General features: G+C 46.4%; 1 protein-coding gene across 2 annotated transcripts in view; it reads left to right on the top strand.

The window, feature by feature from the left end:
* Positions 1-22,371, top strand: part of fhip1b (FHF complex subunit HOOK interacting protein 1B) — a 106,715-nt gene extending 84,344 nt beyond the window's left edge. Inside the window, exons 11-13 of one of the 2 annotated variants that reach the window (XR_010975178.1) lie at positions 9,962-10,723; positions 12,268-12,474; positions 22,195-22,371. Coding sequence is in view for 1 of the 2 variants with exons in the window: in XM_068032984.1 (XP_067889085.1) it covers positions 9,962-10,257 (296 nt within the window). In the remaining variant the exon portion in view is untranslated. Of the gene's footprint in view, positions 1-9,961; positions 11,340-12,267; positions 12,475-22,194 lie in introns of those variants that run through there. The other variant, XM_068032984.1, reaches the window with a different exon arrangement.
* Positions 22,372-24,937: the final 2,566 nt, after the last annotated feature.

Here is a 24,937-nt window from a genome sequence, read left to right as displayed (position 1 = left end):
AGGTGAGTGTGCCGGTGTGTTTAATCGGTGAGTGTGCCGGTGTGTTTAATCGGTGAGTGTGCCGGTGTGTTTAATCGGTGAGTGTGCAGGTGTGTTTAATCGGTGAGTGTGTTTAATTGGTGAGTGTGCAGGTGTGTTTAATCGGTGAGTGTGTTTAATTGGTGACGGTGTAGGTGTGTTTAATTGGTGAGTGTGCAGGTGTGTTTAATCGTTGAGTGTGCTGGTGTGTTTTATCGGTGAATGTGTTTAATTGGTGAGTGTGCTGGTGTGTTTAATCGGTGAGTGTGTTTAATTAGTGAGTGTGCAGGTGTTTTTAATTGGCGAGTGTGTTTAATCGGTGAGTGTGCAGTTGGGTTTAATCGGTGAGTGTGTTTAATTAGTGAGTGTGCAGGTGTTTTTAATTGGTGAGTGTGTTTAATCGGTGAGTGTGCAGTTGGGTTTAATCGGTGAGTGTGTTTAATTGGTGACTGTGTTTAATCAGTGAGTGTGCAGGTGTGTTTAATCGGTGAGTGTGTTTAATTGGTGAGTGTGTTTAATCGGTGAGTGTGCAGTTGGGTTTAATCGGTGAGTGTGTTTAATCAGTGAGTGTGCAGGTGTGTTATATCAGTGAGTGTGTTTAATCGGTGAGTGTGTTTAATCAGTGAGTGTGCAGGTGTGTTAAATCAGTGAGTGTGTTGAATCAGTGAGTGTGCAGGTGTGTTTAATCGGTGAGTGTGCAGGTGTGTTTAATCGGTGAGTGTACAGGTGTGTTTAATCGGTGAGTGTGCAGGTGTGTTTAATCGGTGAGTGTGTTTAATCAGTGAGTGTGCAGGTGTGTTTAATCAGTGAGTGTGTTGAATCGGTGAGTGTGTTGAATCAGTGAGTGTGCAGGTGTGTTTAATCAGTGTGTGTTTAATCGGTGAGTGTGCAGGTGTGTTTAATCGGTGAGTGTACAGTTGTGTTTAATCGGTGAGTGTGCCGGTGTGTTTAATCGGTGAGTGTGCCGGTGTGTTTAATCGGTGAGTGTGCCGGTGTGTTTAATCGGTGAGTGTGCCGGTGTGTTTAATCGGTGAGTGTGCAGGTGTGTTTAATCGGTGAGTGTGTTTAATTGGTGAGTGTGCAGGTGTGTTTAATCGGTGAGTGTGTTTAATTGGTGACGGTGTAGGTGTGTTTAATTGGTGAGTGTGCAGGTGTGTTTAATCGTTGAGTGTGCTGGTGTGTTTTATCGGTGAATGTGTTTAATTGGTGAGTGTGCTGGTGTGTTTAATCGGTGAGTGTGTTTAATTAGTGAGTGTGCAGGTGTTTTTAATTGGTGAGTGTGTTTAATCGGTGAGTGTACAGGTGTGTTTAATCGGTGAGTGTGTGTAAGCAGTGAGTGCAGGTGTGTTTAATCAGTGAGTATGTGTAAGCGGTGAGTGTGCAGGTGTGTTTAATCGGTGAGTGCAGGTGTGTTCAATCGGTGAGTGTGCAGGTGTATTCAATCAGTGAGTGTGCAGGTGTGTTTAATCGGTGAGTGTACAGGTGTGTTTAATCGGTGAGTGTGTTTAATAGGGTGAGTGTGCCGGTGTGTTTAATCGGTGAGTGTGCCGGTGTGTTTAATCGGTGAGTGTGCCGGTGTGTTAATCGGAGAATGTGCAGGTGTGTTCAATCGGTGAGTGTGCAGGTGTGTTTAATAGGTGAGTGTGTTTAATTGGTGAGTGTGCAGTTGTGTTTAATCGGTGAGTGTGTTTAATTGGTGAGTGTGCAATTGTGTTTAATCAGTGAGTGTGCTGGTGTGTTTAATCGGTGAGTGTCTTTAATCAGTGAGTGTGCAGGTGTGTTTAATGGGTGAGTGTGTTTAATTAGTGAGTGTGCAGGTGTTTTTAATTGGTGAGTGTGTTTAATCGGTGAGTGTACAGGTGTGTTTAATCGGTGAGTGTGCTGGTGTGTTTAATCGGTGAGTGTGCTGATGTGTTTAATCGGTGAGTGTGCAGGTGTGTTTAATCGGTGAGTGTGCAGGTGTGTTTAATCGGTGAGTGTGCAGGTGTGTTTAATCGGTGAGTGTGCAGGTGTGTTTAATCGGTGAGTGTGCTGGTGTGTTTAATCGGTGAGTGTGTTTAATTGGTGAGTGTGCAGTTGTGTTTCATCAGTAAGTGTGCAAGTGAGTTTCATTGGTCACTGTGTTTAATCGGTGAGTGTGCAGGTGTGTTTAATCGAGTGTGCAGGTGTGTTTAATCGGTGAGTGTGCAGGTGTGTTTAATCGGTGAGTGCGCAGGTGTGTTTAATCGGTGAGTGTGCTGGTGTGTTTAATCGGTGAGTGTGTTTAATTGGTGAGTGTGCAGTTGTGTTTCATCGGTAAGTGTGCAAGTGAGTTTCATTGGTCACTGTGTTTAATCGGTGAGTGTGCAGGTGTGTTTAATCGATGAGTGTGCAGGTGTGTTTAATCGGTGAGTGTGCAGGTGTGTTTAATCGGTGAGTGTGCTGGTGTGTTTAATCGGTGAGTGCAGGTGTGTTCAATCGGTGAGTGTGCAGGTGTATTCAATCGGTGAGTGTGCAGGTGTATTCAATCGGTGAGTGTGCAGGTGTGTTTAATCGGTGAGTGTACAGGTGTGTTTAATCGGTGAGTGTGTTTAATAGGGTGAGTGTGCCGGTGTGTTTAATCGGAGAATGTGCAGGTGTGTTCAATCGGTGAGTGTGCAGGTGTGTTTAATAGGTGAGTGTGCAGTTGTGTTTAATCGGTGAGTGTGTTTAATTGGTGAGTGTGCAATTGTGTTTAATCAGTGAGTGTGCTGGTGTGTTTAATCGGTGAGTGTCTTTAATCAGTGAGTGTGCAGGTGTGTTTAATCGGTGAGTGTGTTTAATTAGTGAGTGTGCAGGTGTTTTTAATTGGTGAGTGTGTTTAATCGGTGAGTGTACAGGTGTGTTTAATCGGTGAGTGTGCAGGTGTGTTTAATCGGTGAGTGTGCAGGTGTGTTTAATCGGTGAGTGTGCTGGTGTGTTTAATCGGTGAGTGTGTTTAATTGGTGAGTGTGCAGTTGTGTTTCATCAGTAAGTGTGCAAGTGAGTTTCATTGGTCACTGTGTTTAATCGGTGAGTGTGCAGGTGTGTTTAATCGATGAGTGTGCAGGTGTGTTTAATCGGTGAGTGTGCAGGTGTGTTTAATCGGTGAGTGTGCTGGTGTGTTTAATCGGTGAGTGTGTTTAATTGGTGAGTGTGCAGTTGTGTTTCATCAGTAAGTGTGCAAGTGAGTTTCATTGGTCACTGTGTTTAATCGGTGAGTGTGCAGGTGTGTTTAATCGATGAGTGTGCAGGTGTGTTTAATCGGTGAGTGTGCAGGTGTGTTTAATCGGTGAGTGTGCTGGTGTGTTTAATCGGTGAGTGTGTTTAATTGGTGAGTGTGCAGTTGTGTTTCATCAGTAAGTGTGCAAGTGAGTTTCATTGGTCACTGTGTTTAATCGGTGAGTGTGCAGGTGTGTTTAAGCGGTGAGTGTGCAGGTGTGTTTAAGCGGTGAGTGTGCAGGTGTGTTTAAGCGGTGAGTGTGCAGGTTTGTTTAATCGGTGAGTGTGTTTAATCGGTGAGTGTGCAGGATTTGTTCACTCGGTGAGTGTGCAGGTGTGTTTTATCGGTGAGTGTGCAGGTGTGTTTTATCGGTGAGGGTGCAGGTGTGTTTAATCGGTGAGTGTGCCGGTGTGTTTAATCGGTGAGTGTGCAGGTGTGTTCAATCGGTGAGTGTGCAGGTGTGTTCAATCGGTGAGTGTGCAGGTGTGTTTAACAGGTGAGTGTGCAGGTGTGTTTAACAGGTGAGTGTGCAGGTGTGTTTAATCGGTGAGTGTGTTTAATCGGTGAGTGTGCAGGTGTGTTTAATCGGTGAGTGTGCAGGTGTGTTTAATCGGTGAGTGTGCAGGTGTGTTTTATCGGTGAGTGTGTTTTATCCGTGAGTGTGCCGGTGTGTTTAATCAGTGAGTGTATTTAAGCGGTGAGTGTGCAGGTGTGTTTAATCAGTGAGTGTGTTTAATTAGTGAGTGTGCAGGTGTGTTTAATTAGTGAGTGTACAGGTGTGTTTAATCAGTGAGTGTACAGGTGTGTTTAATCGGTGAGTGTGTTTAATTAGTGAGTGTGCAGGTGTGTTTAATTAGTGAGTGTACAGGTGTGTTTAATCAGTGAGTGTACAGGTGTGTTTAATCGGTGAGTGTGTTTAATTAGTGAGTGTGCAGGTGTTTTTAATTGGTGAAAGTGTTTAATCGGAGAGTGTGCAAGTGCGTTTAATCGGTGAGTGTGTTTAATCGGTGAGTGTGCAGGTGTGGTGAATTGGTGAGTGTGTTTAATGGGTGAGTGTGCAGGTGTGTTTAATCGGTGAGTGTGTTTAATCGGTGAGTGTGCAGGTGTGTTTAATCGGTGAGTGTGTTTAATCAGTGAGTGTGCAGGTGTGTTTAATCGGTGAGTGTGTTTAATCGGTGAGTGTGCAGGTGTGTTTAATCGGTGAGTGTGTTTAATCAGTGAGTGGGCAGGTGTGTTTGATCGATGACCGTGTTTAATCGGTATCCGTGTTTAATCGGTGAGTGTGTTTAATCAGTGAGTGTGCAGGTGTGTTAAATCAGTGAGTGTGTTAAATCAGTGAGTGTGTTTAATCGGTGAGTGTGTTTAATCAGTGAGTGTGCAGGTGTGTTTAATCAGTGTGTGTTTAATCGGTGAGTGTGCAGGTGTGTTTAATCGGTGACTGTGTTTAATCAGTGAGTGTGCAGGTGTGTTGAATCGGTGACTGTCTTTAATCAGTGAGTGTGCAGGTGTGTTAAATCAGTGAGTGTGTTTAATCGGTGAGTGTGTTGAATCAGTGAGTGTGCAGGTGTGTTTAATCAGTGTGTGTTTAATCGGTGAGTGTGCAGGTGTGTTTAATCGGTGAGTGTACAGGTGTGTTTAATCGGTGAGTGTACAGGTGTGTTTAATCGGTGAGTGTGCAGGTGTGTCTAATCGGTGAGTGTGTTTAAAAGGTGAGTGTGCCGGTGTGTTTAATCGGTGAGTGTGCAAGTGTGTTTAATCTGTGTTTTTAATCGGTGAGTGTGTTTAATCAGTGAGTGTGCAGGTGTGTTGAATCGGTAACTGTGTTTAATCAGTGAGTGTGCAGGTGTGTTTAATCAGTGAGTGTGTTGAATCAGTGAGTGTGCAGGTGTGTTTAATCAGTGTGTGTTTAATCGGTGAGTGTGCAGGTGTGTTTAATCGGTGAGTGTGTTTAAAAGGTGAGTGTGCCGGTGTGTTTAATCGGTGAGTGTGCAGGTGTGTTTAATCGGTGAGTGTGCAGGTGTGTTTAATCGGTGAGTGTGCAGGTGTGTTTAATCGGTGAGTGTTTAATTGGTGAGTGTGCAGGTGTGTTTAATCGGTGAGTGTGTTTAATTGGTGACGGTGCAGGTGTGTTTAATTGGTGAGTGTGCTGGTGTGTTTTATCGGTGAGTGTGTTTAATTAGTGAGTGTGCAGGTGTTTTTAATTGGTGAGTGTGTTTAATCGGTGAGTGTGCAGTTGGGTTTAATCAGTGAGTGTGTTTAATCGGTGAGTGTGTTGAATCAGTGAGTGTGCAGGTGTGTTTAATCAGTGTGTGTTTAATCGGTGAGTGTGCAGGTGTGTTTAATCGGTGAGTGTACAGGTGTGTTTAATCGGTGAGTGTGCAGGTGTGTCTAATCGGTGAGTGTGTTTAAAAGGTGAGTGTGCCGGTGTGTTTAATCGGTGAGTGTGTTTAATCTGTGTTTTTAATCGGTGAGTGTGTTTAATCAGTGAGTGTGCAGGTGTGTTGAATCGGTGACTGTGTTTAATCAGTGAGTGTGCAGGTGTGTTTAATCAGTGAGTGTGTTGAATCGGTGAGTGTGTTGAATCAGTGAGTGTGCAGGTGTGTTTAATCAGTGTGTGTTTAATCGGTGAGTGTGCAGGTGTGTTTAATCGGTGAGTGTGTTTAAAAGGTGAGTGTGCCGGTGTGTTTAATCGGTGAGTGTGCAGGTGTGTTTAATCGGTGAGTGTGCAGGTGTGTTTAATCGGTGAGTGTGCAGGTGTGTTTAATCGGTGAGTGTGTTTAATTGGTGAGTGTGCAGGTGTGTTTAATCGGTGAGTGTGTTTAATTGGTGACGGTGCAGGTGTGTTTAATTGGTGAGTGTGCAGGTGTGTTTAATCATTGAGTGTGCTGGTGTGTTTTATCGGTGAGTGTGTTTAATTAGTGAGTGTGCAGGTGTTTTTAATTGGTGAGTGTGTTTAATCGGTGAGTGTGCAGGTGTGTTTAATCGGTGAGTGTGTTTAATCGGTGACTTTGTTTAATCAGTGAGTGTGCAGGTGTGTTTAATCAGTGTGTGTTTAATCGGTGAGTGTGCAGGTGTGTTTAATCGGTGAGTGTGTTTAATCGGTGACTGTGTTTAATCAGTGAGTGTTTAATCGGTGAGTGTGCAGGTGGGTTTAATCGGTGAGTGTGGAAGTGTGTTTAATCGGTGAGTGTGTTTAATCAGGGAGTGTGCAGGTGTGTTTAATCGGTGAGTTTGAAGGTGTGTTTAATTGGTGTGTGTTTAATGAGTGAGTGTGCTGGTGTGTTTAATCGGTGAGTGTGTGGAAGCGGTGAGTGTGCAGGTGTGTTTAATCGGTGAGTGTGTTTAATCAGTGAGTGTGCAGGTGTGTTTAATCAGTGAGTGTGTGGAAGCGGTGAGTGTGCAGGTGTGTTTAATCGGTGAGTGTACAGGTGTGTTTAATCGGTGAGTGTGTGTAAGCGGTGAGTGCAGGTGTGTTTAATCAGTGAGTATGTGTAAGCGGTGAGTGTGCAGGTGTGTTTAATTAGTGAGTGTGCAGGTATTTTTAATTGGTGAGTGTGTTTAATCGGTGAGTGTGCAGGTGTGTTTAATCGGTGAGTGTGTTTAATCGGTGACTGTTTAATCAGTGAGTGTGCAGGTGTGTTTAATCAGTGTGTGTTTAATCGGTGAGTGTGCAGGTGGGTTTAATCGGTGAGTGTGGAAGTGTGTTTAATCGGTGAGTGTGTTTAATCAGGGAGTGTGCAGGTGTGTTTAATCGGTGAGTTTGAAGGTGTGTTTAATTGGTGTGTGTTTAATGAGTGAGTGTGCTGGTGTGTTTAATCGGTGAGTGTGTGGAAGCGGTGAGTGTGCAGGTGTGTTTAATCGGTGAGTGTGTTTAATGAGTGAGTGTGCAGGTGTGTTTAATCAGTGAGTGTGCAGGTGTGTTTAATCGGTGAGTGTACAGGTGTGTTTAATCGGTGAGTGTACAGGTGTGTTTAATCGGTGAGTGTGTGTAAGCGGTGAGTGCAGGTGTGTTTAATCAGTGAGTATGTGTAAGCGGTGAGTGTGCAGGTGTGTTTAATTGGTGAGTGCAGGTGTGTTCAATCGCTGAGTGTGCAGGTGTATTCAATCAGTGAGTGTGCAGGTGTGTTTAATAGGGTGAGTGTGCCGGTGTGTTTAATCGGTGAGTGTGCCGGTGTGTTTAATCGGTGAGTGTGCCGGTGTGTTAATCGGAGAATGTGCAGGTGTGTTCAATCGGTGAGTGTGCAGGTGTGTTTAATAGGTGAGTGTGTTTAATTGGTGAGTGTGCAGTTGTGTTTAATCGGTGAGTGTGTTTAATTGGTGAGTGTGCAATTGTGTTTAATCAGTGAGTGTGCTGGTGTGTTTAATCGGTGAGTGTCTTTAATCAGTGAGTGTGCAGGTGTGTTTAATCGGTGAGTGTGTTTAATTAGTGAGTGTGCAGGTGTTTTTAATTGGTGAGTGTGTTTAATCGGTGAGTGTACAGGTGTGTTTAATCGGTGAGTGTGTTTAATTAGTGAGCGTGCAGGTGTGTTTAATCAGTGAATGTACAGGTGTGTTTAATTGGTGAGTGTGTTTAATCGGTGAATGTGCAGGTGTGTTTGATCGGTCAGTGTGTTTAATCGCTGTGTGTGCAGGTGTGTTTAGTTAGTGAGTGTGCAGATGTGTTTAATCGGTGAGTGTGCAGGTGTGTTTAATCGGTCAGTGTGCAAGTGTGTTGAATCGGTGAGTGTGTTTAATCAGTGAGTGTGCAGGTGTGCTTAATCGGTAGGTGTGTTTAATCGGTGAGTGCAGGTGTGTTTATTCGGTGAGTGTGTTTAATCAGTGAGTGTGCAGGTGTGTTTAATCGGTGAGTGTGCAGGTGTGTTTAATCGGTGAGTGTGCAGGTGTGTTTAATCGGTGAGTATGTTTAATCGGTGAGTGTGCAGGTGTGTTAATCGGTGAGTATGTTTAATCGGTGAGTGTGCAGGTGTGTTTAATCAGTGAGTGTGCAGGTGTGTTTAATCGGTGAGAGTGTTTAATCAGTGAGTGTGCAGGTGTGTTAAGTCAGTGAGTGTGAAGTTGTGTTTAATCGGTGAATGTGTTTAATCAGTGAGTGTGCAGGTGTGTTAAGTCAGTGAGTGTGAAGTTGTGTTTAATCGGTGAATGTGTTTAATCAGTGAGTGTGCAGGTGTGTTTAATCGGTGAGTGGGTGAGTGTGTTTAATTGCTGATTGTTTGGTTGTTGAGTGTGCCGGTGTCTTTCATCGTTGTGTGTGTTTAATCGGTGAGTGTCGTTAATCGGTGCATGCGCGGGTGTGTTTAGTCGGTGCGTGCGCGGGTGTGTTTAGTCGGTGCATGTGCGGGTGTGTTTAGTCGGTGCATGCGCGGGTGTGTTTAGTCGGTGCGTGCGCGGGTGTGTTTAGTCGGTGCATGCGCGGGTGTATTTAGTCGGTGCATGCGCGGGTGTGTTTAGTCGGTGAGTGCGCGGGTGTGTTTAGTCGGTGCGTGCGCGGGTGTGTTTAGTCGGTGCGTGCGCGGGTGTGTTTAGTCGGTGAGTGCGCGGGTGTGTTTAGTCGGTGCGTGCGCGGGTGTGTTTAGTCGGTGCATGCGCGGGTGTATTTAGTCGGTGCGTGCGCGGGTGTGTTTAGTCGGTGCGTGCGCGGGTGTGTTTAGTCGGTGCATGTGCGGGTGTGTTTAGTCGGTGCATGCGCGGGTGTGTTTAGTCGGTGCATGCGCGGGTGTATTTAGTCGGTGCATGCGCGGGTGTATTTAGTCGGTGCATGCGCGGGTGTGTTTAGTCGGTGCATGCGCGGGTGTGTTTAGTCGGTGCATGCGCGGGTGTGTTTAGTCGGTGCATGCGCGGGTGTGTTTAGTCGGTGCATGCGCGGGTGTGTTTAGTCGGTGCATGCGCGGGTGTAGTCGGTGCATGCGCGGGTGTGTTTAGTCGGTGCGTGCGCGGGTGTGTTTAGTCGGTGCGTGCGCGGGTGTGTTTAGTCGGTGCGTGCGCGGGTGTGTTTAGTCGGTGCGTGCGCGGGTGTATTTAGTCGGTGCGTGCGCGGGTGTATTTAGTCGGTGCATGCGCGGGTGTATTTAGTCGGTGCATGCGCGGGTGTATTTAGTCGGTGCATGCGCGGGTGTGTTTAGTCGGTGCATGCGCGGGTGTGTTTAGTCGGTGCATGCGCGGGTGTGTTTAGTCGGTGCATGCGCAGGTGTGTTTAGTCGGTGCATGCGCAGGTGTGTTTGATCGGTGAGTGCGCGGGTGTGTTTAGTCGGTGCGTGCGCGGGTGTGTTTAGTCGGTGCATGCGCAGGTGTGTTTAGTCGGTGCATGCGCAGGTGTGTTTAGTCGGTGCATGCGCAGGTGTGTTTGATCGGTGAGTGCGTGGGTGTGTTTAGTCGGTGCATGCGCGGGTGTGTTTAGTCGGTGCATGCGCAGGTGTGTTTGATCGGTGAGTGCGCGGGTGTGTTTAGTCGGTGAGTGCGCGAGTGTGTTTAGTCGGTGCATGCGCGGGTGTATTTAGTCGGTGCATGCGCGGGTGTATTTAGTCGGTGCATGCGCGGGTGTATTTAGTCGGTGCATGCGCGGGTGTGTTTAGTCGGTGCATGCGCGGGTGTGTTTAGTCGGTGCATGCGCGGGTGTGTTTAGTCGGTGCATGCGCAGGTGTGTTTGATCGGTGAGTGCGTGGGTGTGTTTAATAACTCTGCTGTAAAGATTGGGTTTTGACTGGATCTCTTTGTTGAATTTCCCAGTGAAGAGTCGGAAACCCTCCCTCGGTGAGCTGATTCTGCGCCACACCAACAGTCCCACAAGGGCTCGGCAAGCTGCCCAGCTTGCTCTGCAGCACGTGCGAGAGGGGCAGGTCCTGCACGCACTTACTGGCAGCTCCATCTTCAAGAGTTCGGCAGAGAAGCAGAATGAGGCCCTGCGGGTAAAGAACGCCGTTTACTGCGCACTTATCTTCTCAGAGTTCCTGAAGGAGCTGGCGGCCATCGCTCAGGAGCACACTGTCACATCTCCCTTCTTACTGGACGACAAGGAAGAGTGACCACTGGAAAATGTGGAGAGCCGGTGCGGCTCAGCAGCACACGTACTCGCACTGACCCTGAGTGTGGCGGGGCTTCCTTTTATGGTCACCACGCATTCCGGAATCTGTAAATAACTCATCCAACATGTGGAGTTCCAGAAGTTCCGAACTTCAGTCCAAAGAGTATTTCATTGGCGTTTGGAAGCAGAATGTATTCCTCAATATTCCCATCGGTTCTCCAGTCTGTGCTGCTGATGGCGGTTTGCTGCGATGCTTTCTCACCGGTTGCTGAGACGCATCACACACTGGGCATTGTGCAAAAAAACATATCAACATCCTCTCTCTGAACTAAGCTGCATGTCGGGAGGAATGAGAGAGAGAGAGAGATCAATCCTCGGGATTCTTGAATTAGGCTGCAGGTCCAACAAGAGAGACACAAATTTACACACCCATTTTATGGATGATGTAGAGCAGAGATTTCTGCAGTGTAAATGTTGCAATATTTTTTTAAAAAACAAACAGCTTCTCAAAGTTTGTTTAATTTCTCTTTTTAACATTGGTGCATGATGATTTGACTGGGTATAATTCTCCCTGGTTATCATTCTAGCTATAACTTCCTCCGACCTAATGTGATTAGTAACCCCCCTCCACAGTGACGGGGTCCTTCAAGTTGGCAGAACTAATATCTCCCTCCCGGCTCCTTAATCTTACATAATTTAAACAAGCACTTTTATTGAAATTTTGCTGATTGGAGATTACTTAGGCCTCTGAATGACGTCTCCTCTATCTGGTGACTTTTCCTGGCCTTTGCTTTTGCCCGTTTTCTCTCTCTTCCTCTTTTGACCAGTCTGGCTCGTCCTCCGTTCCAATTCCATGTCCCCCGCCACCTCTATCCCTCACCTGCTCCTTACCCTCAAAGTCTGGGTCTCAGCAAGGTTTTCAACCTTGTCGTCCCCCAATTATAGAAGTTTAAGGGATGATCTAATTTAAGTGTTTAAGATGATTAAAGGATTTGATAAGGTACATATAGAGAAACTATTTCCTCGGACGGGGTGAATCCAGACACGGAGCATAACCTTAAAATTGGAGCCGGACCGTTCAGGGTGATATCGGGAAGCACTTCTTCACACAAAGGGAAGTGGAAATCTGGAACACTCTCCCCACAAAAAGCTGCTGAGGCTGGGGGTCAGTTGGACCTTGCATAACAAGCAATCTCATTTGAAAGAGCAGTAAGAGATCCGAGGATCAGGAGCCAAGGCAGGTAAATGGAGTTATGATACAAATCAGCCATGATCGAATTGATTAGCAGAACAGGGTCAAGGAGCTGAATGACCTTCTGTTACTCTGTGTGGGGCATCACAGCCAGATCTCAATCCTGCCCATGTGCCCAGTCTGCATATGCCTACTTTTCAGTAGGGTTAATGAGTGGGAACCCTAATGCTTTTCCCTCCTTAACTAAATATTGCTGTGGCTGCCACCATGGTTCTGATTTCTTGTTGTGACTGTACCTCCTGGATTTATATCGTGCCGCTGGGTTGACGTAACCAAGTGCACAATATTCTCGCTCATAGATATTCCGAGATCAGTGTTCTCATTTCCTAAATTCACTCCTGCTCTTGTGTTGCATTGGAAGCATTTTGGATGGGATTCGCAATATAGAAATTGCTGGACGTGATTCACCTACCACCCGAGCAGTTACATAATACAGTGGAGTTGCTGAATAATCACAGACATCCATCTGAATTAATGAGTTTACAACATGCCCAGACATGAGGTGAGGAAAACCCCCAGTGCTGGAGAGCTTTGGGAATCATAGGCCCAATGTCACCTGTTCCTCCTAAGCTGACTCCACTCACTATATGTCACATCTCAAATTACTCATAGACTGGGGCCCAAAATGTTATTGACTGAAAGTAATCTATCTAATTTGTATTTGAATGAATCAACATTAACTGATCCCACTATCTCCCTTGGGAGTCTGTTGCACAAATTGACTTCTCACTCCTTAACTATTCCCATTATCTCCATCAGGACTGGGTTCCTATACAATGACCACTTGCTCACTAACTGAGTTGTGGCTCAGTGAAGAGCACTCTGCCTCTGAGTCAGAAGATTTTGGGTTCAAAACCCACTCTACAGACTTGAACACAACAATCAAGACTGACATTACAGTACAGTACTGAGGGAGCGCTGCACTGTTGGAGGGTCAACATTGAGAGAGTGCTGCACTGTTGGAAGGTCAGTACTGAATGAGCGCTGCACTGTCGGAGGGTCAGTACTGAGGGAGTGCTGCACTGAAAGGAGTGCTACGCTGTCACAGGGTCAGTACTGAGGGAGCACTGCACTGTTGGAGGGTCAGTACTGAGGGAGTGCTGCACTGTTGGAGGGTCAGTACTGAGGGAGTGCTGCACTGTTGGAGGGTCAGTACTGAGGGAGTGCTGCACTGTTGGAGGGTCAACATTGAGAGAGTGCTGCACTGTCAGAGGGTCAGTACTGAGGGAGTGCTGCACTGTCAGAGGGTCAGTACTGAGGGAGCGCAGCACTGTCGGAGGGTCATCTTTCAGATGAGTTGTTAAACTGGGTAAACAAACCCGCGGCCACTATTGAAACAAGAGCAGGGGAGTTCTTCCTGGTATTCGGCCAATGTTAATCCCATAATAAACATCACTTAAAGCAAAAGTTATCTGTCCATAATCACATTAATGTTTGTTGGATATTGTTGTGCTCTAATTATCTTTTTTATTGGTTCATGGGATGTGGGTGTTGCTGGCAAGGCCTTCATTTATTGCCCATCCCCTGTTGCCCTTGAGAGGGTGGTGGTGAGCCACCTTCTTGAACCACTGCAGTCCTTGGGGTGTAGGTACACCCACAGTGCTGTTAGGGAGGGGGTTCCAAGATTTTGACCCAGTGACAGTGAAGGAATGGCAATATAGTTCCAAGTCAGGATGGTTTGTGGCTTGGAGGGGAACTTGCAGGTGGTGGCGTTTCCATGTATCTGCTGTCCTCCTATTTATTTTTATTTTATTTAGAGATACAGCACTGAAACAGGCCCTTCTGCCCACCGAGTCTGTGCCGACCAACAACCACCCATTTATACTAACCCCGCAGTAATCCCATATTCCCTACCACCTACCTACACTAGGGACAATTTACAATGGCCAATTTACCTATCACCTGCAAGTCTGGCTGTGGGAGGAAACCGGAGCACCCGGCGAAAACCCATGCGGTCACAGGGAGAACTTGCAAACTCCACACAGACAGTACCCAGAATCGAACCCGGGTCCCTGGAGCTGTGAGGCTGCGGTGCTAACCACTGCGCCACTGTGCTGCCCTAGGTGGCAGAGTTCACGGGTTTGGAAGATGCTGTTGAGGGAACCTTGGTGAGTTGCTGCAGTGCATCTTGTAGATGGTACACACTGCTGTCACTGCATCCTGGTGAAGGGAGTGAATGTTTAAGGTGGTGGATGGGGTGCTGTTGGAGCTGCACCCAACCAGGCAAGTGGCGAGTATTCCATCACACTCCTGACTTGTGCCTTGTAGGTGGTAGACAGGCATTGAGGAGACAGGATGTGAGTTACACGCTGCAAAATTCCCAGCCTCTGACCTGCTCTTGTTGCCACAGTATTTACGTGGCTGGCCAAGTTCAGTTTCTGGCCAACCTTCAGGATGTTGATAGTGGGGGATTCAGCGATGGTAATGTCATTGAAAACAAGGGGAGGTGATTTGATTCTCCCTTGTTTGAGGTGGTCATTGCCTGGCACCTGTGTGGTGCACGAATGTTACTTGCCACTTACCAGCCCAAGCCTGGATATTGTTTGGGTCTTGCTGCATTTCTACACGGGCTACTTCAGTATCTGAGGAGTCACGAATGGTGCTGAACATTGTGCAATCATCAATGAACATCCCCACTTCTGACCTCTGGAAAGTCAATGATGAAGCAGCTGAAGATGGTTGGGCCTAGGAAACTACCCTGAGGAACTCCTGCAGTGATCTCCTGGCACTGAGATGATTGACCTCCAAAAACCACAACCATCTTCCTTTGCGCTGGGTACAACTCCAACCAGCGCAGAGCTTTCCCCCTGATTCCCATCGACTCCAGTTTTACTAAGGCTCCTTGATGCCATACTCAGTCAAATGCTGCCTTGATGTCAAGGGCAGTCACTCTCACCTCACCTCTGGAGTTCAGCTCTTTTGTCCATGTTTGAACAAAGGTCAGGAGCTGAGTGGCCCTGGTGGAACCCAAACTGAGTGTCACTGAGCAGGTTGTTGCTGAGCAAGGGCTGCTTGATAGCACTGTCAACGACCCCTTCCATCACTTTATTGATGGTCAAGAGTAGACTGATGGTGCGGTAATTGGCCATGTTGGATTTGTCCTACTTTTTCTGCACAGGGTCGATGCCAGTGTTGTCACTGTACTGGAACAGCTTGGCTAGGGGCACGGCTAATTCTGGAGCACAAGTCTTCAGCACCATTGCCGGTATGTTGTCAGGGCCCATAGCCTTTGCTGTATCCAGTGCCTTCAGTCGTTTCTTGTTATCACATGGAGTGAATCAAATTGGATGAAGACTGACATCTGTGATGCTGGGGACCTCAGGAGGAAGCCGAGATGGTTCATCCACTCAGCACTTCTGGCTGAATGTAGATTCAAATGCTTCAGCCTTGTCCTTTGTACTGATGTGCTGGGCTCATCCATCATTGAGGATGGGGATATTTGTGGAGCCTCCTCCTCCTCCTCCTGTTAGTTGTTTAATTGTCCACCACCATTCACGACTGAACTGCAGAGCTTAGATCCAATCCGTTGGTTGTGGGATCATTTAGCCCTGTCAATTGCTTGTTGCTTCCACTGTTTGTTGCTTCCACTGAATTGCGTACAATTCTGGTCGCCACACTACCAGAAAGATGTGGCGGCTTTGGAGAGGGTACAGAAGAGGTTTACCAGGATGTTGCCTGGTCTGGAGGGTATTAGCTATGAGGAGAGGTTGGATAAACTCAGATTGTTTTCACTGGAACGACGGAGGTGGAGGGGCGACATGATAGAGGTTTACAAAGTTATGAGCGGCATGGACAGAGTGGATAGTCAGACACTTTTTCCCAGGGTGGAAGAGTCAGTTACTAGGGGACATAGGTTTAAGGGGCAAAGTTTAGAGGGGATGTGCGAGGCAAGTTCTTTACACAGAGGGTGGTGAGTGCCTGGAACTTGCTGCTGGGGGAGGTGGTGGAAGCAGGTACGATAGCGACGTTTAAGAGGCATCTTGAAAAATACATGAACAGGATGGGAATAGAGGGATACGGACCCCGGAAGTGCAGAAGGTTTTAGTTTAGACAGGCATCCTGCTCGGCGCAGGCTTGGAGGGCCGAATGGCCTGTTCCTGTGCTGTACTGTTCTTTGTTCTTTGTTTGGCACACAAGTAGTCTTGTGTCGTAGCTTCACCAGACTGACACCTCAATTTTAGGTATGCTGATGCTGCTCCTCGCATGCTCGCCTACACTCTTCATTGAACCAGGGTTCGTCCTCCGGCTTGATGGTAATGGTAGAGTGGGGGATATGCCAGGCCATGAGGTTACAGATTGTGATTGAATACAATTCTGCGCCTCATGGATGCCCAGTCTTGAGTTGCAAGATTTGTTCAAAAGCTATCTCATTTCGCACGGTGGTAGTGCCACACAACACGATGATGGTATCCTCAATGTGAAGACGGGACTCTGTCTCTACAAGGACTGTGCGGTGGTCACTCATAACAATACTGTCATGGACAGATGCATCTGCGACAGGCAGATTGGTGAGGACAAGGTCAAGTAGGTTTTTCCCTCTTGGTTCCCTCAACACCTGCCACAGACCCAGTCTAGCAGCTATGTCCTTTAGGACTCAGCCAGTTCAATCAGTAGTGGTGCTACCAAGCCACTTTTGGTGATGGCCATTGAAGTCCCCCACCCAGAGTACATTCTGTGCCCTCGCCACCCTCAGTGCTTCTTCCAATTGCTGTTCAACATGGAGAAGTACTGATTCATCAGACAAGAAGGGGTGGTAATCAGCAGGAGGTTTTCTTGCCCATGCTTGACTTGATGCCATGAGATTTCATGAGGTCCGGAGTTGATGTTGAGGACTCCCAGGGCATCTCCCTCCCTACTGTATACCACTGTGCCACCACCTCTGGTGTGTCTATCCTGCCAGTGGAAAGGGCATACCCAGGGATAGTGATTGCAGTGTCTGGGACATTGTCTGCAAGGTATGATTCCGTGAGTATGACTCTGTCAGGCTGTTGCTTGACTAGTCTGTGGGACAGCTCTCACAATATTGGCACAAGCCCCCAGATGTTAGTAAGGAAGATTTTTCAGGGTCGTCAGGGCTGGGTTTACCGTTGTCGTTTGCGGTGCCTAGTTTGATGCCGGGTAGTCCGTCCAGTTTCATTTCTTTCCTTCGGCTTTGCAGCAGAATGGCTTGCTAGGTTTTTCCGAGAGCATTTGAGAGTAAGCCACATTCTTGTAGGTCTGGAGTCACACTGAGGCCCAGACCAGATAAAGATGGCAGATTTCTTCCCGAAAGGACATTAGTGAATCAGATGGTTTTTACAACAACCGAAAATGGTTTCATGGTCACCATTAGACTAGCTTTTAATTCCAGATTTATTAATTGAATTCAAATTTCACCTTCTGTCGTTGTGGGATTTGAACCAATATTCCTAGAGCATTAGTCTGGGCATCTGGCTTACTAGTCCAGTGTACGAAAAGTCCTGATCAGGGAACTCCTCTTTGCTGATGATGCTGCATTAACATCTCACACTGAAGAGTGCAGAGACTCATCGGCAGGTTTGCGGCTGCCTGCAATGAATTTGGCCTAACCATCAGCCTCAAGAAAACGAACATCATGGGACAGGAGGTCAGAAATGCCCCATCTAACAATATCAGCGATCACACTCTGGAAGTGGTTCAAGAGTTCACCTACCTAGGCTCAACTATCACCAGTAACCTGTCTCTCGATGCAGAATTAAACAAGCGCATGGGAAAGGCTTCCTCTGCTATGTCCAGACTGGCCAAGAGAGTGTGGGAAAATGGCGCACTGACACAGAACACAAAAGTCCAAGTGTATCAAGCCTGTGTCCTCAGTACCATGTTCTACGAGCGAGGCCTGGACAACATATGTCAGCCAAGAGCGACGTCTCAATTCATTCCATCTTCGCTGCCTCCGGAGAATCCTTGGCATCAGGTGGCAGGACCGTATCTCCAACACAGAAGTCCTCGAGGCAGCCAACATCCCCAGCTTATACACACTACTGAGTCAGCAGTGCTTGAGATGGCTTGGCCATGTGAGCCGCATGGAAGATGGCAGGATCCCCAAGGACACATTATACAGCGAGCTCGTCACTGGTACCAGACCCACCGACCGTCCATGGCTCCACTTTAAAGACGTCTGCAAACACGACATGAAGTCCTGTGACATTGATCACAAGTCGTGGGAGCCAGTTGCCAGCGATCGACAGAGCTGGCGGGCAACCATAAAGGCGGTGCTAAAGTGTGGCGAGTCGAAGAGACTTAGCAGTTGGCAGGAAAAAAGACAGAAGCGCAAGGAGAGAGCCAATTGTGTAACAGCCCCGACAACCAATTTTATCTGCAGCACCTGTGGAAGAGTCTGTCACTCTAGAATTGACCTTTATCGCCACTCCAGACGCTGCTTCACAAACCACTGACCACCTCCAGGTACTTACCCATTGTCTCTCGAGACAAGGAGGTCAAAGAAGAAGTCCAGTGACATTACCACTATTTTTTATTTCTATGTCCTTCATGGAATGTGGGTGTCGCTGGCAAGGCCAGCATTTGTTGCCCATCCCTAATTGCCCTTGCCAACTGACTGACTTGCTAGGCCATTTCAGAGCAGTTAAGGGTCAACCACTTTCCTGTGCGTCTGGATTCACATGTAGACCAGACTAAGTAAGGAAGGCAGATTTCCAGATGGGTTTTTACAACAATCAATGCTGAGACTAGCTTCTAATTCCAGAATTTTACTAAATAATTGAATATAAATTCCACCAGTTGCCACGGTGGAATTTGAAGCCATGTCCCCTGAGTCTTTGGATTACTAGTTCAGTGACAATACCACTACACCACCACTTCCCCATATAGCTGCTGTGTTTCCCACATTGCTAAGTGACGACACTTCATTGGCTGTAAAGTACTTTGGGGCATCCTGAGATTGTTAAAGGCACTTTCAAAGTCTCGTTTTCTTTTTTCTGCTGTCTGCCTAAGGATCCTGTGCGAGGAAGAGGCATATACATTTTCCAGGAAAAACAACAGACCTGAGGATTGGGAACAGTTTAGAATTCAGCAAAGGAGGACCAAGGGATTGATTAAGAAGGGGAAAATAGAGTACGAGAGTAAGCTTGCGGGGAACAAAAAAACTGACTGTAAAAGTTTCTATAAGTATGTGAAGAGAAAAAGATTGGTGAAGACAAATGTAGGTCCCTTACAGTCAGAAACAGGGGAATTTATTATGAGGAATGAAGAAACAGCTGACCAACTAAATGCATACTTTGGTTCTGTCTTCACAAAGGAAGACACAAATATCATACCAGAAATGTTGGGGAACACAGGGCTTAGTGAAAGAGAGGAACTGAAGGAAATCAGTATTAGTAGAGAAATGGTGTTGGGGAAATTGATGGGATTAAAGGCCGATAAATCCCCAGGGCCTAATGGTATGCATCCCAGAGTACTTAGGAAAGTGGCCATATAAATAGTGAATGCATTGGTGGTCATCTTCCAAGATTCTATAGACTCTGGAACAGTTCCTACAGATTGGACAGTAGCTAATGTAACCCCACTATTTAAAAAGGGAGGTAGAGAGAAAGCAGGGAATTGTAGACCAGTCAGCCTGACGTCGGTAGTGGGGAAAATTCTAGAGTCCATTATCAAAGATTTTATAGCAGAGCACTTAGAGAACAGTGGTAGAATCGGGCAGAGTCAGCATGGATTTATGAAAGGGAAATCATGCTTGACAAATCTACTTGAATTCTTCGAGGATGTAACTAGTAGAGTTGATGAGGGGAACCAGTGGATGTGGTTTATTTGGACTTTCAGAAGGCTTTCAACAAAGTCCCACATAAGAGATTAGCATGTAAAATTAAAGCGAATGGGATTGGGAGTAGTGTACTGCGATGGATAGAAAATTGGTTGGCAGACAGGAAACAAAGAGTAGGGATAAATGGGTCTTTATCCGAATGGCAGGCAGTGACTAGTGGGGTACCGCAGGGATCGGTGCTAGGACCCCAGCTATTCACAATATATATTAATGATTTAGATGAGGGAACTAAATGCAACATCTCCAAATTTGCAGATGACACAAAACTGGGTGAGTTGTGAGGAGGATGCAGAGAGGCTTCAGAGTGATTTGGACAAGTTGAGTGAGTGGGCTAATGCATGGCAGATGCAGTATAATGTGGATAAATGTGAGATTATCCACTTTGGTAGCAAAAACAGGAAGGCAGATTATTATCTGAACGGCTATAAACTGAGAGAGGGGAATAGGCAGCGAGATCTGGGTGTTCTCGTACACCAGTCGCTGAAGGTAAGCATGCAGGTGCAACAGGCGGTAAAAAAAATGGTATGATTCAAGTACAGGAGCAGGGATGTCTTGCTGCAATTATACAGGGCCTTGGTGAGGCCACACCTGGAATATTGTGTGTAGTTTTGGTCTCCTTATCTGAGGAAGGATGTTCTTGCTATAGAGGGAGTGCAGCAAAGGTTTACAAGACTGATTCCTGGGAAGGCGGGACTGATGTATGAGGAGAGATTGAGTCAGTTAGGATTATATTCGCTGGAGTTCAGAAGAGTGAGGGGAGATCTCATAGAAACCTATAAAATTCTAACAGGACTTGACAGGGTAGATGCAGGAAGGATGTTCCCAATGGTGGGGGAGTCCAGAACCAGGGGTCATAGTCTTCAAGAAAGTGTTAGATTTTGCTCTTGGGTTTAAAGGGATCAAAGGATATGGGGGGAAAGCGGGAACAAGTTACTGAGTTGGATGATCAGCCATGATCATAATGAATGGCGGAGCAGGCTCGAAGGGCCGAATGGCCTACTCCTGCTCCTATTTTCTATGTTTCTATTAGATTGAGCTCTCACTCTCTGAATATTGAGGGTGAAATTGATGTTTGATGGTAACGTGAAATGAATGATGGTGACTTAGCCACCTGTTGCACACCCACATCCTTTCCATTAATTTCTATGTAAAAAAAAAAGGGGCATGTCTGAAACCGGCATCTAATCCACATGGTTCACACGACTGTCAAAACCGATTTCGCTCTCATTGTTTCAGCAGATTAGCTTTGAATTTATCTTTCTTAAATGCAGGCCGTATCTTCTGACTCAATTGTTCTGGACAAGATGAAAAATCTTGTTTTGGCCTACATTATCTAATCCATTTTAGGTTATGAAAACCACAATCATATCACCTCTTAACTTCCTCCTCATTCTCTGAGGAGCTTTGGCATCCACTGGAGAGGAGACCCTCACCCTCTGTCTACGCTGGCTTTGCACAGAGTCCGATCCACTGCAGCAGCAGTCCCTAAAAACACAGGCAACACCTTTATAAGAATCATAGAATCACATAGCATAGAAGGAGGCCATTCACCCCATTGTGCCTGTGCTGGCTCTTTTGGTAGAGTTATCCCATTATTCTCACACTCCTGCATGCCCACAGCCTTGTAAATATTTTCCCTTCAAGTATTTATCCAATTTTGTTTGAAAATTACTATTGAATCCGCTTCCACTGCCCTTTCAGGTGCATTCCAGATCATAACAATTTGCTATGTAAAAAAATGTTTTTATGTGGTCTTTGATTTCTTCGCTAATTACCTTAAATTGGTGTCCTCTGGTTACTGATCCGCTGCCACTGGAAACAATTTCTCCTTATTTATTCTGTCAAAACTGTACACCTCGATCAAATCTCCCCTTAACTTTCTCTGCTCTAAGGAGAACAAGCCCAGCTTCTCCAGCCTGCACATAACTGAAGTCCCTCATCCTGGAACCATTCTAGTAAATTTCTGCATCATTGCCAAGGCTTTGACATCCTCCCTAAAGTGTGGTGTCCAGTATTGGTGCACAGTACTCCAGCTGGGGCCTAACAAATGTTTTTAAAGGTTTCGCATAATTTCCTTGGCTTTTGTACTCTGTGACTCTATTTATAAAGCCAAGGATCTCGCCTGCTTTTTTTAACAACATTCTCAACTTACCATCTTCAAATATGTCCTTCTGAAATCTGCTACTATTTGCATTTACTACATTTTTGAGTTTTGTGTCATCTGCACACTTTGAATTTTTGTCCTGCATACCTACATCTTTGATTGGCTTCCTTTCATCTAAGAAAGATGATGGACACGCAGCAAACAGTCCATTTGGGTGGGGTGTCTTCTCTTGCTGCACCTTTGTTGATGGCTGTGAAGGCCAATCCTTCAGAGGCAGGTTCTGCCACAAGTGCTGCACGTGAAGCTGCCAAGTGACGCTGAATTGTTGTTTTTGACGTTGGCACCTGTTGCTAAGCTGCTGTAGCAACTGGTCATCGTGGTCGTGCACACCAGTTCATAGGATGTGTCGCCATTTCCCTCTTTCTAGAGGACACAGATTGAAGGTTTTGGGTAGGCGATAAAAGGGAATATGACAAAAAACCTTTGTTACACAGTGGGTGGTAATGACCTGGAACTCGCTACCCACAAGGGTGGTGGAAGCGGAGACAATGAGTTCAGGAGGAAATTGGATAGCCACTTCATGGAAATAAACTTGCAGGACTACAGGGTAAGGGGAGGAAAGAGACTGACTAGATAGCTCCATGGAGCGCTGGCATGGAGTCAATGGGCTGAATGACCTCCTTCTGTTCTGTTTTGCATTGTTTTTTCCAGACTGTATTAGGATAATTGAGGCCACCTTTATCACTCCTCTATTGTTTTTATATCTTTCTGACATTTGTTGCAGGTTTGCTCCTCCATCACCTTCCCACTTTGTACTTAAAGTGGATAAGGCACCAGGACCAGATGAGAGGCATCCAAGGATACTGAGGGAAGTGAGAGTGGAAATCGCAGAGACACTGGCCATAATTTTTCAGTCTTCCTTAAACTCAGGGGTGGTGCCAGAGGACTGGAGAATTGCAAACATTACACCCTTGTTCAAAAAAGGGTGTAAAGGTAAGCTCAGAAACTACAGGCCAGTCAGTTTAACTTCGGTGGTGGGAAAACTTAGAATCACAGAAAGTTTAAGGCACAGAAAGAGGCCACTTGGCCCATCGTCTCTGTGCCGGCCAAAAAACGATCCACCTATTTTAATCCCATCTTCCAGCATTTGGTCCGTCGCCCTGCAGTTTACAGCACTTGAGGTTCATATCCAAACTCCTTTTGAATGAGTTGAGGGTCTCTGCCACAACTACCTTTTCAGGCAGTGATTTCCAGACCCCCACCACCCTCTGAGTGAAAATGTTTTTCCTCAGCTCCCCTCTATTTATTTTACCAATCACTTTAAATCTATGCCCCCTCGTCACTGACCTCTCTACTAAGGTGAATAGACCCTTCAACTCCACTCTATCCAGGCCCCTCAAAATCTCCCCTCAGCCTTCTCTGTTACTAGAACAACCCCAGCCTATCCAATCTTTCCTCATAGCTGCATTTTCCAGTCCTGGCAACATCCTCGTAAATCTCCTCTGTACCCTCTCTAGTGCAATTACATCCTTTCTGTAAAGAGGTGACCAACCAAAATTGGCTTAGTGGCAGGAGGCAGAGGGTGATGGTCAAGGATTGTTTCTGCGAGTGAGAGCCTGTGACCAGTGGTGTACCTCAGGGATCGGTACTGGGACCCTTGCTGTTTGTAGTGTACATTAATGATTTAGAGTGAATATAGGAGGTATGATCAGTAGGTTCGTAGATGACACAAAAACTGGTGGTGTCGTAAATAGTGAGGAGGAAAGCCTTAGATTACAGGACGATATAGATGGGCTGGTAAGATGGGCGGAGCAGTGGCAAATGGAATTTATTCCTGAGAAGTGTGAGGTGATGGATTTTGGGAGGACTAACAAGGCAAGGGAATATACAATGGATGGTAGGACCCTAGGAAGTACAGAGGGTCAGAGGGACCTTGGTGTACTTGTCCATAGATCACTGAAGGCAGCGGCACAGGTAGAGAAGGTGGTTAGGAAGGCATATGGGATACTTGCCTTTATTAGCCGAGGCATAGAATATAAGAGCAGGGAGGTTATGATGGAGCTGTATAAAACGCTAGTTAGGCCACAGCTGGAGTACTGTGTACAGTTCTGGGCACCACACTATAGGAAGGATGTGATTGCACTGGAGAGGGTGCAGAGGAGATTCACCAGGATGTTGCCTGGGCTGGAGCATTTCAGCTATGAAGAGAGACTGGATAGGCTGGGGGTTGTTTTCCTTAGAGTAGAGAAGGCCGAGGGGGGGACATGATTGAGGTATACAAAATTATGAGGGACATTGATAGGAAGAAACTTTTTCCTTTAGCGGAGGGGCCAATAACCAAGGGGCATAGATTTAAGGTAAGGGACAGGAGGTTTAGAGGGGATTTGAGGAAAAGAATTTTCACCCAGAGGGTGGCTGGAATCTGGAACGCACTGCCTGAAGAGATGGTAGAGGCAGGAACCCTCACAACATTTAAGAAGTATTTAGATGAGCACTTGAAACGCCATAGCATACAAGGCTACAGGCCAAGTGCTGGAAAATGGGATTAGAATAGATAGGTGCTTGATGGCCGGCACAGACACGATGGGCTGAAGGGCCTCTTTCTGTGCTGTATAACTCTATGACCAGAACTGCAAACAGTACTCAAGTTGTGGCCTAACCAATGAGTTCTGCAGTTCCAGCATAACCTCCCTGCTCTTATATTCTATACCATGGCTAATAAAGGAAAGAATTCCATATGCCTTCTTAACCACCTTATTGACCTGTCCTGCTACCTTCAGAGATCTGTGGACATTCACTCCAAGGTGCCTCAACTCCTCTCCAGCTCTCAGTATTTTCCCATTAATCGTGTATTCCTTTGCCTTGTTTGACCTCCCCAAATGCATCACCTCACACTTCTCCGGGTTGAATTCCATTTACCACTTTTCTGCCCATCTGACCAGACCATCAGTATCTTCCTGCTATCTACAGCTATCCCTCTCATGATCTTTGTATCATCTGCAAACTTCTTGATCATGCCCCCTACATTTTTGTCCAAATCGTTAATGTATTATTCATTCATGGGATTTGGGTGTCGCTGACTAGGCTAGCATTTATTACCCATCCCTAATTGTCCTTGATTCTCAGTCATTTAAGAGTCAACCACATTGCTATGGATCTGGAGTTGCATGTAGACCAGACCAGGTAAGGACCGCAGATTTCCTTCCCTAAAGGACATAAGTGAACCGGATGGGTTTTTGCAACAATCAGCAATGGTTTCGTGGTCACCATTAGACTAGCTTTTTAATTCCAAATTTATTAATTGGGCGGCACAGTGGCGCAGTGGTTAGCACTGCAGCCTCACAGCTCCAGGGACCCGGGTTCGATTCTGGGTACTGCCTGTGTGGAGTTTGCAAGTTCTCCCTGTGTCTGCGTGGGTTTTCTCCGGGTGCTCCGGTTTCCTCCCACAAGCCAAAAGACTTGCAGGTTGATAGGTAAATTGGCCATTATAAATTGTCACTAGTATAGGTAGGTGGTAGGGAAATATA

The sequence above is a fragment of the Heterodontus francisci genome, chromosome 6, assembly GCF_036365525.1.
Source record: "Heterodontus francisci isolate sHetFra1 chromosome 6, sHetFra1.hap1, whole genome shotgun sequence".
Classification (NCBI taxonomy): Eukaryota; Metazoa; Chordata; class Chondrichthyes; order Heterodontiformes; family Heterodontidae; genus Heterodontus; species Heterodontus francisci.
This window is presented reverse-complemented; position numbering and strand designations above follow the sequence as displayed.